The 16001-nt window shown below is 47.6% G+C and overlaps 2 protein-coding genes across 12 annotated transcripts; both read left to right on the top strand.

Annotated features, from left to right (window-relative positions):
- Nucleotides 1–2571: 2571 nt before the first annotated feature.
- LOC103190293 (tubulin beta chain) lies at nt 2572–7478 on the top strand. The gene is made up of 4 exons (XM_042337601.1): nt 2572–2770; nt 4792–4900; nt 4996–5106; nt 5549–7478. The coding sequence occupies exons 1-4, from the start codon at nt 2714–2716 to the stop codon at nt 6601–6603; spliced, it is 1332 nt and encodes a 443-aa protein (XP_042193535.1). The 5' UTR covers nt 2572–2713; the 3' UTR covers nt 6604–7478.
- Nucleotides 7479–9876: 2398 nt separating this feature from the next.
- LOC103190291 (tubulin beta chain-like) lies at nt 9877–14005 on the top strand. Of its 11 annotated transcripts, none has more exons than XM_042337761.1 (5): nt 9877–9933; nt 11857–11965; nt 12220–12330; nt 12885–12952; nt 13811–14005. In XM_042337761.1, exons 1-5 carry the CDS (start codon nt 9877–9879, stop codon nt 13940–13942), a joined length of 477 nt encoding a protein of 158 aa, XP_042193695.1. In that variant the 3' UTR covers nt 13943–14005. The 11 variants fall into 11 exon arrangements, with proteins under 11 accessions (XP_042193695.1, XP_042193693.1, XP_042193694.1 ...); XM_042337759.1 differs by having other exon boundaries at nt 12885–12976; nt 13583–14005; XM_042337760.1 differs by having other exon boundaries at nt 12885–13025; nt 13725–14005.
- Nucleotides 14006–16001: the final 1996 nt, after the last annotated feature.

Below are 16001 nucleotides of genomic sequence, written 5' to 3'. Positions count from 1 at the left end.
CTGTACTGCGGGCACAAGGTTAGGGGGACGGTACGGACTTGTGTAAAATTCCACGGATCCGTCGTCTCTCAATTGAAGTTGTCAGTTTGTCGCTGTCTTCTCCTTCCACCAGCGGCGGTCGGCCCTTCAGCCGTTCTGCCCCCACCCCTTTGAAACTCCATCCCCCTTCGCCTCGCTCCCTCCATTGCCTCTTTCAAGACCCATCTCAACACCCTCCTCTTCGACCGCGCCTTCGCCTCCCCCTCCACCTCTCCTGATCCCAACCCCCAGCTCGGGTCCAAATCCCTGACTGTCCAGCACCTTGGGATGCCCTCCCGACGTGAAAGGCACTGTGTAAGTGTAATTTGTTGTTGTTGTGGCCTTTTCTTCCCTGTTGCCAAATCAGTTTCAAAACAGCTGGCATATCAAATTCCCCTTAAAATGCTCCAAAATTTCCTAAAGTGCCTCTGGAAACTGCACGTAAGTATATCTCCTGAACTCCCCTTTCCATGAATATAATTACAGGACTGCCGTTAAAAAAAAAAATTGCAGGAGAGGCAATGACCCAAATGACCTAAATGTGACTTTCTCTCCACCCTTTCGATAAACTACATACTGTAAAATATTCTGGAACATTTACCAACTGGTGTCGGCCTGTTGTTTGCGTCACTCTGACCTCTGGGTCTGAAGGTTGTCGCTCCGAGCCATATCAGGAACTTTTGAGTTCACCGTCTAGGTTGGTGCTCCGGCGCAGTGCTCGGCTTCGCTGCAGCCAGTTTGCACGCCCAGCGAAGTTCCACAAACAACAATGTACCCTCTGGCTTCACTGGCTGCGATGTGGTTTGTGTTTTACTTGGGGGATTGGGAGCCGGCGAAGCCAGAGAGTATGGGGGTGATCGGCTCACAGAGCAACGGACCAGAATTGAGGCGTCAGCCTGGCTCAGTGGGTAGCACTCTCATCTGTGAATCAGAATGATGTGGGTTAATGTTCAACGTCAGTACTTTGAACTCTCAGTCCAGCGTGACACTCCAATGCAGTGTGGAGGATGCTGCATTATCAGAGGTATCGTCCTTCAGGTGAGATCCCGTAGCTCAGGGGTTAGAGCACTCGCTTTGCCAGCGAGAGACCCGAGTCCAATTCCAGACAGGACGAAACCTCGGGCAAGTTTCCTTACTCCACACACGCGCCTAATAATAATCCCTCCAAAAAAAATAATAATAAATGAGTCATTTTCAATCCACGGCTGTTTGCGGGACGCTGCGCTGCTGCGCGCAATTGGCCGCCGCGTTGCGCCCGCAAGTATACAGTCAATTCACTTCACAGTAAATTCGGTGAGAAGCGCTTCGAGATGTCCTCCCGACGGGAACGGCACCACATCAATATAACTCCGTGCTGTACTGTACTGTACTGTACGTCAAATGCTATAAGGTTACGTTTATCAAGGGAGAAGGTATCGGCCGGAAAAGACTGCATCGAGGCAGCAGGTGGGCAACCAAGCCTGCAGCGTACCGGTAAGAGCACTCACCTCGCGAGCGAGGGGACCCGGGTTCGATTCCCGGGGCAGAGCGAAACCTTGGGTGCGTTTCCGGACTCCGCACGCTTCGGTTTTGTCCGCCAGCCGGCAGGAACCTGGGTGTTAAGCTGATTGTCTAATCGCCTTCCGAAGAAAACAACCCCTCCGAAGAAAAGAAAATAAAAAGAAATAACGCCGTCGCTCAACCCACGACCGTTTGTGGGGGGGGGGGACGGGACGGGGTGGAGGGGGCACCGCCGTGCAAATTGGCTGCCCCGCCCCGCCCGCCCACCCGCCGTGTCGCGCCCCGCCCCGCCCCGGAAAATAACGCAGCCAATTCGCCCTGAAGCAAGCGCTCGGCCAGGTCCCGACCGGGCGATCAGGCGCCGCCAAAAAAAAAAAAAAAAACGCAAGGACCGGCAACGATTCATCGGGAAAGCCGCCGCGAACGCCGTCCGGCCCCGGAGCGCCGCCGCCGCCGCCGCCGGGGTGGGGGGGTGGGGTGGGGGTCCCGACGCGGCCGTCTGCTTCGCTTTGCCTGAGGTTGCGGGGAGGGTCGGCGCGGGGGGTGGGGGGGTCGGTGTGTGGGGTGTGGTGGTGGTGTGGGGGAGTTAACCCGCAATGCATGACATTGCATTGTTCAGCAATGCAGCATTACGTGAGTGCACTGCACAGACTGGACTGCACTGGATCTCAGCCCAGATTGGAGAGAGATGGGGAGGGGGGTGGGGAGGGGGTGGGGGGGGGACACACACACAGACCCCCCCTCCACAGTGCAGGCAAAGCCCCTGGAAGCACAAGTGCATTGGTTCGCCACCAGCGGCCCCGCGGCGATTGGACGAGCCACCTCAGGCTACAATCGAATCGAACCAATGGGAGGAGCGCCAGACCCGACCACGTGGGCGGGGGGGGTGGGATCGACGGCCAACGCGGACCAATGGCGGAGCGGACGCCGCGCCCTCCCCGCCCCCCCCACCCGACGGCTCGGATTGACGGCCTTCCCGGCCAATAGAAACGGAGACGGGTCGTCACGCCCCCCCCCCACCGGAGGCGGGGCTGGCCCCGGTGACGCGGGGCTATATAAGGCGGCGCCGCGGCGGTTGGTGCTGCAGTTTGGACGGACTGGTTCCAGAGGAGGAGGACCTTTTTAAAAAGAAAAAAAAAAGAAGAAAACCCACGAAAGAGCGCCGCCATCATCATCAATAATAATAATAATCATCATGAGGGAAATCGTGCATCTGCAGGCCGGCCAGTGCGGCAACCAGATCGGAGCCAAGGTCTGTGCCCGTCGGGGTGGGGGGCGGGGAAAAGAACAGTGGGGGTGAGGGGGAGAGAGAGAGAGGGAGGAGGAGGAGAGAGAGAGAGAGGGCTGAGGGGGTGAACGGAGAGACAGAGAGAGACGGCGGCGAAGAAGAAGAAGAAGAGAGAGAGAGAAAAAATATACTATAGGGCGGGCGGGCGGGTGGGGTGGGGTTGGCGCCTCCGGGGCCTGGTTTTGCGCGCGCCCGCTCGGGCGGGTCGAGTCAGGTCGGTCGGGCATCGGGGGTTCCTCCCCCCCGCCTCAGTCGCCCTCTGCGGTGGGGAAATGGGGTGGGGCCGGCGCGGGTGAAGGAGACTCGGGTCCCGGGCGGGGAAGGGGAAGGGAGGAGGTGGGTGGGTGGGTGGTGGTGGGGGGACACAAGATGGAGGAGGAAAGAAGAGGTTGACACTCGACAATGAGGGGAGAGGAGAGAGGAGGGGGGGGGGGGGGCGGCTGGTGGGGCGGTGGCCGCCGCCCCGCGCCTTTCTGCGCAGAGGCCGCGCGCGCGCGCGCGCGGGCGGGCGGTTGGAGCGCGCGCGCTGGGGCGAGGCTGAGGGGAGGGGGGGAAACGCATGAGGTGACTTCATCCGCTTTTTTTTTCTCTCTCTCTCTCTCTCTCTCCTCCCACCATCCGCCGCCACCACCACCACCACCAGCTGCTGCTGCTGCTCCCTTGTTCTCATTCCCTTTCCTGGCTCTCTCCCTCTCTCTCCCTCCTCCTCCCCATTCCCGCAGGAGTGAGTCAGCTTCTGCCGCCCGGTTAGCGCGAGGCTGACGCCGCCGTCCCTGGTTGACCCGGACCCACTGTTTTTTTCCCCCCCCCACGAGATCCTGCCGCAGAGTGGGAATCTCGATGCCGCATCCCCCTCCCCACCCCTCCTCCCTCCTCCTTTTTTTTTTCCACTTCGCCGCCTCGCGCTCCAGGCTTTTGTAAGGAATTGAATCGCTCCCAGTGGGCTGGGTTTGGGCTATTGTTCCGCCATCGCTCCCTCCCACCTGCTTTCCCGGGACGTGAATGAGGCTCTTTGTCTCTTCTTCTAACGCTGCGTGTTACCTCCTCGCTTTATGGTTTTCGCTGAGGGCTGTGATAAGCTTTGCAGCTATTGTCCTCTGTGACCTTGGGATTGGGAGGGGAATGGGGGGGGGGGCAATCCAGGCATGCTCCTGACTGCTTAGATTTCATGCCGTAAAGTACCCGCGTAGTAAGGGGAGGGCGGTTTGGGTTTTGATTGTTCCCAGGGTGAGCCGCGAGCCTACCCCTTGGCTGTGGGTGTGTCCCACGTAGACGGGCTCCGCGAGGCACAAAGGGCTATGACAGAGTGTGATGCGGTCATCTGGTTGGGCAGGACAAGGTCTGGTGTGTGGGGAGAGGGTTAGTGGGGGGAAAACGGTGGTTTGATGTCTGGGTGTTCCATTAAGGTGTGGTCGTCCTTGTCTTTCTTCCCCCCCCCCAGCCCCCCTCTGCGGTGATTTCAGGCACTTGTGTCTGGCAAAAGGATGACGTGGCAATTACTTAAGTGGTGATGCTGGAACAGGCAGATGGGTACCACTGATTTTCCCCGTGGGAGGAGGTTACATGTCTCCCAAACCGATGACGCTTAGGAAAGCTGAATTAATCACGATGTGGGTTGAATGTTAAATCTATTTTAAAATGGAATTGGAATACAGAATGTTTTTCAACTGCAGACACCAACTACCCACTTTAAACAATTTTCCTCACAATTAATAGGCTAGCAGGGCTGTAATTTGACAGATTCTCCCCTTTAGTCAAGTGGGAGGTTTTCAGTTTACACCACTAACTTGATACTGTGCTTTCAAAGAGGAGTCCTTCAGAACCCCTATTATTCACGTGCATTAGTCCCCTTTGACTGCCTTTTCAGCTATCTTACCGTCCCACCCCCATCATGGTTGCCAAGTCAGTATTAAGTGACTTGAGACATCCTCCTATGTGTAAGGTGCTATATAAATTTTGTTTTGTATTGTCCTTTTTCTCTCCAGTTCTGGGAAGTTATCAGTGATGAGCACGGTATTGATCCAACTGGAACCTATCATGGAGATGGTGACCTTCAGCTTGAGAGGATTAATGTGTATTACAATGAGGCTTCAGGTACAAATTAACATTTTTTTAACATTCCCAATTGAATAGCCTCAATTGTACAACGTGTAATTAACATGTAATTTTCTCATCTCTTTTCTGAACAGGTGGCAAGTATGTTCCCCGTGCTATACTTGTAGATTTGGAGCCTGGTACTATGGACTCTGTTCGCTCTGGACCTTTTGGGCAGATCTTCAGGCCTGATAATTTTGTGTTTGGTACGTAAAGTTCTTATTACCCAGAACTAACTGCTTGTGTGAGATGTTAACTTTGCCCTAGTTTGCAGAAATCAAAGCAAGAACCTATTGTGGGAAGTTGAGTTAATTTGGGGTTGTGCAGGGGTTATTCTGGGGATCAACAAAGTGCATTTGTATAGATCCTTCTGTGCTGGATAGCATCTAGGAGTGCTGCACAGTGGCTGGCTTCAACACTGAGCAAGGTAGGACGCGCTTTGGTTCTAGCAAGTCCCAAACCTATTTCCCCTCCTGTCATTAGAATAAAACTCCTGTAGAATATTGTTGGTGATTCTGTAATCCTTTACATTGATTTGAAGGTGCATTTCCACATGTTAACTTAACCCTAAGTTTACACATAGTTAGTTGTCTCAAGTTTGTGGCCTTTAAGCATTTTTTTGTGTGTTTTTGACTTCCTTTGTTGCAGGTCAGAGTGGTGCTGGTAACAACTGGGCCAAAGGACATTACACTGAAGGTGCTGAGCTGGTTGACTCTGTCCTGGATGTGGTGAGGAAAGAGGCAGAGGGCTGTGATTGTCTCCAGGGCTTCCAGCTCACCCACTCACTGGGTGGTGGTACTGGCTCTGGTATGGGCACACTTCTCATTAGCAAGATCCGTGAAGAATATCCTGACAGAATCATGAACACTTTTAGCGTTGTACCTTCACCAAAGGTGTCGGACACTGTAGTAGAGCCTTATAATGCCACATTGTCTGTCCATCAGCTTGTAGAGAACACTGATGAGACATTCTGTATTGATAATGAGGCCCTGTATGACATTTGTTTCCGTACACTCAAGTTGACAACTCCCACTTATGGTGATCTGAACCACCTTGTGTCAGCCACCATGAGTGGTGTGACAACCTGCCTGCGTTTCCCTGGACAGCTCAACGCTGACCTGCGTAAACTGGCTGTGAACATGGTGCCCTTCCCCCGTCTGCACTTCTTCATGCCAGGTTTTGCTCCTCTAACCAGCCGTGGAAGCCAGCAGTACCGTGCCCTCTCAGTACCTGAGCTCACTCAACAAATGTTTGATGCTAAGAACATGATGGCTGCCTGTGACCCACGACACGGGCGCTATCTTACTGTTGCTGCTATTTTCCGAGGCCGTATGTCCATGAAAGAGGTGGATGAGCAGATGCTAAATGTGCAGAACAAGAACAGCAGTTACTTTGTGGAATGGATCCCCAACAATGTCAAGACAGCTGTCTGTGACATCCCACCCAGAGGCCTCAAGATGTCTGCCACCTTCATTGGCAACAGCACAGCCATCCAGGAGCTGTTTAAACGCATCTCTGAGCAGTTCACGGCCATGTTCCGGAGGAAAGCTTTCCTGCATTGGTACACTGGTGAGGGCATGGATGAGATGGAATTCACTGAGGCTGAGAGCAACATGAATGATCTGGTGTCAGAGTACCAGCAATACCAGGATGCCACAGCTGAGGAAGAGGGTGAATTTGAAGAGGATGAAGACATTGCTTAAGTATTTTTAGAGCTAAATATTCCTTTTTGTTTCAGTCAAGACCTACCTATCTGATCATGTCCTTTCACAAAGACTTGTCTGATCATGTTTGTTCCTCCTGCTTTTGTATTGTTGTATTCTGTGCTCCCTTCCTGAATGCTGCATTCCCTAGAGAGATCTAGATTCTTCCCTTACACAAATCACGCGGCAAAATTGTCTGGAGATTCCCGGAATCATTTCCTTCTGTGAGAACCGAGGTTTGGCTAGCACTAACCTTTTTGATTTATTTTGGAATCTGCCGGTTGTGCTACATTTTGGTTGGAACATTCCACAAGTAATGTCAAAGCAGCTGCCTTCATTGAAAGTCTCAATCATGTTTAGTGTGGAAAATTGCTTTTTAAATCTTTCTTATCCCCCCCCTCTCCCCAATGTAAATGTATTGGGGTGGAAGGCAGGAGCTGTACAGACGTACAGGTCTTTCCTTCCTGTTCTCTCAAAATGATCCTGGAACTCTGGACAAATATTGATCATGGTCAAACTGAAAGCCTGTGAAGTGTTAAGGTTTTTTTTGTTCAGTGTATTTCTGTAACTATGGGTCTGGAACACTTTGTTGGTCCTGCAAATGCTGCTACTCTGGCTGTGTATATTTGCCTAATGGTACAATTGTGCAAGAAAGTAAAACAGTGGTTTGCAGGTTACGACCAGAACTCAATTTCTCAATGTATTTGCATTTTACCAAGATCTTGAACTTTATGAGAGATCACAAGTTGAGGCATTGCATGTGATGGTCAATATTCTGGAACCTTTGTACGGAGAAACAGACTCCTGTAAACCTTTGTATGGAGGGAGGTTGACTCCTGTGAAACTTGGATGGCCATTAAATCAGTTCAGCACGATTTACATTTTGAAAATTCTTCATTTTTCTCTACCACACAATCTTCATACAGCCCAGTTACATAATGGAAGAACAATAAGTGACACAACATTCACGTAACATGAGTGATTATTATGTTTTTCTTTAAATCTAGGAAGATGAGGCCAGGCATTGCTCTGATTGCAAGTACGTTATGCCGGCCTCAGAGCAAAATGTCCCTTAAATGATTTAACAAGCTGTCACTTGGCATTCTTTTAACACTTTCTCTCCCCCTGGCCCCCTCAAAAATAAATGAAGGAAAATTTCCCTATCTATCTCCAGTCCCACATCTGTCCAACCTTGGAGGTGCTGTGGCCTTTCCATGTATGGCATCTGTTCAGATTAAAACCTGCCCTTACAGAGCATAGTTACCAACTGCAGCCAAATCAACATGTCACACGACTAAAGGTCTTTAAACTTACTGATTTTCACCATGAATGATTTCCACTGAAGAACCTTGGATTGAAGGAGTTTCTGGAAGGTGTGTGTACTGCGACGGAGCTAATTGACACAGATTGCCTTTGACCCATGTGCTGGTGGCCTCGCGCAGCGGCACTTTATTACATTAACATCCTTGAAGACATCCTTAGTACCCAAGTGCATCATCACATTAGCTGCCCCCATCTGTACAACACTAGAAACCCTCACCCGTGCCTTCCTTCATCACTTCCTGGCTGGACTATTCCAAAGCCCTCCGTGCTGGTGTCCCTACCTCACAAAATCCAATGAATCCAAGACTTACCCCGATGCTCCCCCACAAAACTCCTCTCATCAAACCAGTCTTTGCCAGGCTCCACCGGCTCTCGATTGCTGAATGGATCAATTTCAAGATATTCTCACTCATTTTCAAATCATTTCATGCCCTCGCACGTCCCTACCTATCCAATCTGCTTATCTTCTCTCTTCCCCCCCTCCCCCCCCACCCCACCCAGCATTATTGCTCTAGACTGCTTAAATTGGGGAGACAGGTAATGCATTTTGTGTGTCATCTGTTCAGAATTCTACAGAGGATCTGGGAGGTAAGGTGTGGGGGACTTGATATTCATAAAATTGTAATTATTAGTGGGTGCACAGATGGATACAGCAATGGCATAGAATGCAAGAAAAGGACATATCAAAGAAGTAATTAAGCACACCTTATACCTTCAAGTGAAATTTCCATCGCCTGAATCACCGGAGGAGCAATATGTGTTAATTTATCATTATGTGTGCATTATTGTCAAAAGCAGAGACATCCACCCATAAGTCTAACATTAGGCACCAGTGACAAGCTTTAGTCACCCAGGAAGAGGTGGGGGAAAAGGACTAGCCTATATATCGGGAGCCATTTTATTGACCAAATTTCTTGTAAAGATCTGCAACAATGTGTTTTCTTTCTGAAATGGCTGCCTTTACGTTACCTGTGGGAAGAATAATGCAAGGTAAGGTGTCATCTAAAATCTAAGTGTATAAAAAACTACAGTGCATATATGAACCCATAAATTAAATTAGTCATGCATTACTTAAATATTACAAGTAATTAAATTACAATCACAAGTCGTTATGTTTGCTGGAGAAGTCCATAATTGTTTTCTGGTGGGCGCTCGCTTGCTGTTTTCCGACTGTTTCTCGGAAAGCTTGGCCTCTGAAAAGGGTGTCGGTGCAAAGGCACGGGGTGTCAAAGGGCAAACAAAGAGTGGCCAAGAGTTGCATTAAACAGGTGGTTTATTATTGCAAAATCTGTCCAGGGTGACTATTAACTGAGCCGACACTGGGGCAGACAGGCAGGGGGACATGGAGCAGGCCAAATGGAGGGAGCGGACCGGTTGGTATGCGGTTAAGAGGTCACAGAGGTTGTATCCAAGTCAACTCCTTGCAAGCCAAAGCCCTAAAGGGTAGGGTTGGCCTAAGCTGGACAAGCATTGGAAAGGTGAACTGAAAAGCGGTACTGCCAATGCACTCTGAAGTCCCCGAGCCTTGGCTCTCACCAACCTCCGCCCAATCTCTCTTGGAGATGAGATGAAGGAAGAATGCATCATTCCAGAGAGGGTGCCAGACAGAGACAGGTAGTGATTTCAATGCATAGGTCAGTAAGGAAGCATGCAATTCTTTTTCTTTAAAATTGCTCAAATCATTTTGACCTCTGGGGAGAGAGAGAGAGAGAGAGAGATAAATTGCTTGTGAAGAGGCAGTCAAGAGTAGTTTCCTGAAAATGATGAAAAGCAGTTGGACAGTGTAACGTCATCGTTTGCCCCATAACATTGTGACAGGTTATTAACAGGATGGGGTTTAAGGTAAGGGAGTAACGGTGTGGTTACAACCCCCCTCTCCCCCCCAAAAGAAAAAAACCTCCATCATATCCTAGCAAAGGGAAGGCTCCTGGGCAGCTGGAGGGAGTCAATATGAGGGAGATCGTCCATATTCAGGCTGGGCAGTGTGGCAATCAGATTGGATCCAAGGTGGGTATTGTGCAGTGAAGCAGTGAGTATTTACCTGAGGGTCTGTGCTAACACACACCCACACACACACACATATATAGGTGCAGCCAGGGAGCCCTTGCAAATGCAAGGATTATTATTATTATTATTATTATTGCAAGTGCACGCAGGAGATGGTTGGGACGAGTGTTTAGTGTCGCATTCATGTGTTTGCGAATCGTCTGAGTCGCAAGTTACTGCTGATTGCGAGCTATTCCCAGCAAACTCAGCTTATCAGGGAGTCCAAGCAACGTTGCAAATGTGCAAGTAAGCAAATGTGGGAACGTTACTGGATGTGAAACACCGAATGGAGCCTGCACAGCGTTTTTCTTTTTGTTGCATTTAGTGCAGCACTTAAATTGAATTGCATTTCCCCTCTCGCGAAAAAAAAAGGCAGCCTTCTAATCCCAGAGTCAAAGTGTCCCCAGTGAAATCCCAGCATTGCTGTCAGACAAGTGGGCAGAATGCACATTGGAGGATATTAGAAATATTATATGCAGCCCAGAGTGTAAAAGATAGACCATAAAAATCTACAAACGATCATAAAAAGCAAGTGATCACAGAGAAGAAGTGTTTGGCTGTTTTCCAGAATGCAGTTTCAAGAGATTACAGATTACAGTCTCTCTCATACAATATAATACAATACAATTTACAACACAATGCTGTGCAGACTTTGTTCTCTCCTAATAGTTACAGGGTGACCCAAAAAGTCGTGACGCCATTCCAACGTCCAATAAGTCTGAAGGAATTTATGATATGTTGGTGCTTTTTAGATAACAGGATAGATATCATGACTTGTGGCAGTGTGAGAGAGTCAATATGAGGGAGATGGCCCAATTACAGGCCGGGCAGTGTGGCAATCAGATTGGATCCAAGGTGTGGAACCAATCTGTTGGCCACCCTGTACAGTACAGAGTGTACCTTGTTTGCCTTTCACTGTGAACAAGACCTTCCTGAGGCCTCCTGACCTGGGTTGGATAGTCTTTTAGTTTCAAGTAAATTGATGGGTGAAAACTCATACGATTCCCCTTCCCCTGACCCCCTTTCATGGGTTCATCTCGTCGCCTAGGCTTTATGCATTGGGAGATCCTCTTAGTGCAGTATGACCAAAAGGTAAGACTCCATGTGATGCTCCACCGGAATAAATGTGCGTTCTTATCGGAGGGTTGAATATAACTATCTGAGTGTGCTGTGGTGCATTGGAGCTCAGTAACATGGCCAAAGAAACAGCTTTTCCCATTCCCAAAGTGTGTCATTTCTTTTCTACCCGAAGAGGCTGCATTGCATGTTAAGGAATTTACATGTTGTAAATCTAAGTTACACCAAGCTGAGGAGGATCTTAAATCAGGGAAGTCTCCAAGTCTATAATGCTCCAGAGGGATGCTACTTACAGGAGCTCAGACCGATGCTCAAAGATGCATTTGATAAAATAAAGAAAACACTTGTAAGAGATGTTAGAGAAATGAAGACAAGGGGAGTCATATCAACTGCTAACTAACAGCAGATATAAATATTTACACTCTGGAAACGTCGAACAGGTAAGGCATTGGATTGCTTTTGGGTTAGTTACATTAGAATTGTTTTTCTTGTCCTCAAATGAAATTGAGTTGAAAGCACTAACGACATCAGTGTATATCCACTGAAAGTATCTAAGTGTGAGCTCACAGGCTGCATACACCTTATGCTCTTTCCAGTTCTGTCGAAGATAAGTGAACAGTCTCTTGGGGGGAGGGGGGGGGGCGAAATTCTGGTGCATGTTACATGTATTTAACCGTGGCAATGTGCGATTGATTAAAATGGGGAAATCATACTAGCGGCCAAGTACACCAACTGTGCTACGGTCAACACTGGAACTTTAGTATAGTCAGTTCACATTAATGTTTCTGTTCCTCTCTGTTTGTTTAGTTCTGGGAAGTTATCAGCGATGAGCATGGAGTTGATCCAACTGGAACTTACCATGGAGACAGTGATCTGCAACTAGAAAGGATAAATGTATATTATAATGAAGCCACAGGTATTAATAATAATAAATAATAATCCTGCATTTGATATAGCGCCTTATCACATCTTCAAGACGTCTCAAAGCGCTTCACAAAATATACTGTAAAGGGAATTGACTATATTTTGTGGGCGAAACGCGGCAGCCAACCGGTACAGCAGCGTCCCCACAAACAGTCAGTATTAATCAAACATTTTAATCACATCTTGGATTTAGATGCACAACTGTAGCTTCTTGCTATGCCTTAATTTTACATCTCTCCTGAACAGGTGGCAAGTTTGTACCCCGTGCTATTATGGTAGATTTGGAGCCTGGCACTATGGACTCTGTTCGCTCTGGACCCTTTGGACAGATCTTCAGGCCTGATAACTTTGTGTTCGGTGGGTAAAATCTGTGTAAGTGGTTAGCATCGCAGAATTTTTTTTTGCTTTTGGATGGATAAGAAAAGGGTCAGAAAATCCAACAAATAATAATAATAACAATGATAATCCTTGCATTCAATGAAGTGCTTAATCATATTTTCGAGACGTCTCAAAGCGCTTCACAGAACCACTGTAAAGTGAATTGACTGTATTGTGTGGGCGAATAGTCTGAATTATAATAATAACAATAATAAATAATCTGAACAATCCTTACATTTGTACAGTGACTTCTGGGGCGAGAGTGCACACTCCATTCCAGACACGGATATGTCCATGTGTATGTGACATACGTGGAACTCTGAGTCTAGTTTGAATACTATAAAGCATGGCAATGGCTTTCTGCAAGTGTCAGACACCTGGTTGATCAAAAAGAATCAAATTCAAAAACTGTACCAACACAACACCTGATGTACAGTATCACAAAACGTTTCCATCCCTAAAATATTTGACATTTATACAACATGAGGATATACGGTCCGTTAGTCAGAATATTTTGTTTTCCTTTGTTGCAGGTCAGAGTGGTGCTGCTAATAACTGGGCCAAAGGACATTACACTGAAGGTGCTGAACTGGTTGATTCTGTGATGGATGTGCTGAGGAAGGAGGCTGAGAGCTGTGATTGTCTCCAGGGCTTCCAGCTCACCCACTCCCTGGGTGGTGGTACAGGTGCCGGTATGGGCACACTTCTTCTTAACAAGATCCGAGAGGAATATCCCGACAGAATCTTAGTGTCTTTCAGTGTTATCCCATCACCCAAAGTGTCAGACACTGTGGTAGAGCCTTATAATGCCACACTGTCTATCCATCAACTTATAGAGAACTCAGATGAGACATTCTGTATTGACAATGAGGCCCTGTTTGACATTTGTTTCCGTACACTCAAACTGACAGCTCCCACTTATGGTGACATGAACCACCTCATCTCGGCCACCATGAGTGGTATCACAACCTGCCTTCGTTTCCCTGGACAGCTCAACGCTGACCTGCGTAAACTGGCTGTGAACATGGTGCCCTTCCCCCGTCTGCACTTTTTTGTCCCAGGTTTTGCTCCTCTAACCAGCCGTGGAAGCCAGCAGTACCGTGCCATCACTGTACCTCAGCTCACCCAACAGATGTTTGATGCTAAGAACATGATGGCTGCCTGTGACCCACGACATGGCCGCTATCTTACTGTTGCTGCCGTTTTCCGAGGCCGTATGTCCATGAAAGAGGTGGATGAGCAGATGCTCAATGTACAGAACAAGAACAGTGCCTACTTTGTGGAATGGATCCCTAACAATGTCAAGACAGCTGTCTGTGACATCCCACCCAGAGGCCTCAGGATGGCTGCCACCTTCATCGGCAACACCACAGCCATCCAGGAGCTGTTTAAGCGCATCGGTGAGCAGTACAGTGCTATGTTCCGCAGGAAGGCTTTTCTGCATTGGTACACTGGTGAGGGCATGGATGAAGCTGAATTCATTGAGGCTGAGGGTAATATGATCGACCTGATATCTGAGTATCAGCATTACCAGGATGCCACAATTGGAGATGAGGTTGCTTATGAGGAGTACAATAATGATGAAGACTGAGCAGGATTCTGTTCAGACCTAAGAATGACTGGATCGTTACACTAAGACATGTCATGGTTTCTCTGTACTTGATCGGTTAGTCACTGTTCATTTGTTTGATACTTCACTGCTGCATTGACTATGATTAAACCTACCAGAAGCATTTGGGAATATTTACTTATAAGGTTGGAATCAATATGGACACTTGTTAAGACTGCTTCCAATCAAAATCACTTGTCTTCTCCCTCAACTGTCAGTATAGTTATTCAGAGGTTATCCAGAAATGTTGTTTTCAACCGGAAAGTGACTGCATTGTGGACCCCTATCTTTCTGGGTATTCCAGTCAAAGCACACTGCTTCATTAAAGTATAGGACAGGCCCTTCACTGGATATGTATCATCGTGAGGGGTGCAGGATTGGCAGGTAATAAGCTTTTTAATCTCCATTCAGCCAAGCAGGAATGTTGAATGGGCACTTGAGAAAACCAATGATCTGAATAATCAATTCAACAGAAAAGCTGGCTTCAACCAGTGAAATGGATGTGACCAGTCTTTGACCCTGAAAACACAGACTTTTTTTTACAGTACAAATGATGAGAGATATCTTAGATTGTGGACAGAGGTAGTTACTATTTATTTTATTCCCGTATAAACAAGTGATTAAACGTATTTGGTGGAGGGGCATGCAAGACAGTGTATTTGGAACTTGGGATGAACAAGAGAACCAAAGGTCAGAAAAGCAATGACCATGATGGTAATGATTAAATAAAGATAAGAGAAAGATGGGCTGGAGAAGGAAAGACTGGACATGAGAGGGAGAGAATGATAGCAGGATTGTCTTGTACCTTGGGTCAGAGAGAGTCTTTTTTCCATTTGGAGATATAGGATTCCTATTAGCATACACTGTGAATATCGCTATGTGTAGCAGCAAGAGGAATGTTTTTGCCCACTCTTTATATCAGGCAAAAAAATCAATTCACCCGAACTGCTTAGACCAATAAATGTGGTCCCAGCCATTAGAGGAATGTTGAGATGGCAGGATTTAAGTTATTTATCTAATTGCTGATCAATACTCAACAGTTACAAGCTTTGTGAAAGGCTGATAAATAATAATAATGCTTGCATTTGATATCGTGCTTTTCACGTCTTCTGGACATCTCAAAGTGCTTCACAGAATATACTGTAAAGTGAATTGAATGTATATTTTGTGGGTGAAATGCGGCAGCCAATTGCGCACAGCAGCGTCCCACAAACAGTCGTGGATGAGTGACCAAATTATCCTTTTTTTTCTTGATATACTTTTTTCTGATATACTTGATGTTCAATTATTGCCTCATCAGAATTATGCTTAATTGTTGGGAATAACCAACATGATGAGCATCAACATCGGGAGAATGTTATGGATTATCTCCAGTGATAGATACGTAGGTATTTCATGTCTCACTATTCCAGAGAAATATAGATATTTTCATCGAATAACTAGGTCACTTGGTCTACTGATACTGCGTCACTACTACCTGTATTACTAAATCACTCTCTTATTAATTCAATTTTCCAGATCCCCAAATAGATTTACTACCCAGTTCTCCTTTCAGTGATTCTATTGGCACAGCCCCCTTGCGGCAATGAATTCCAAACCCAAACAACCGTTCGAGTTGAAGTCATTCCTGCTTCAGAAATTACCGCCCCTTCTCAACCTTTACGGCACATGTTACCATTCGCACTTAGAGGGCTGTGAGCACCGTGAGTGCGCTTCAGTTACGATTTGTTTTGCTCTTAATTGGGCTGCACAGCAGCGCGGAAACAGCTCGTCGCTCCAACTCCCTCGGAAACAGGATTGGGCTGACACTCCACGGGAGCCTCCATCACTCCCTCAACTCCCTTCTACTCCCTTCTCCCCTCAATTGCTGCGCGTAAGCGGCGGAGGCAGCGGTGTGGGGGTGGGGGGGGGGGATTTCTTTGGCCGCTCTTTATTATATCAGGCAGACAGATCAATCAATTCACCTGAAATGTTTCAAGCAGTTTGGCTTAAGTGTTTTTAAGCGTTCTGTTGTGACATTGGGAGTCCTGTAGCTCAGTGG

The sequence above is a fragment of the Callorhinchus milii genome, unplaced genomic scaffold (assembly GCF_018977255.1).
Source record: "Callorhinchus milii isolate IMCB2004 unplaced genomic scaffold, IMCB_Cmil_1.0 Scaffold8, whole genome shotgun sequence".
In the NCBI taxonomy this organism is placed as follows: Eukaryota; Metazoa; Chordata; class Chondrichthyes; order Chimaeriformes; family Callorhinchidae; genus Callorhinchus; species Callorhinchus milii.
This window is presented reverse-complemented; position numbering and strand designations above follow the sequence as displayed.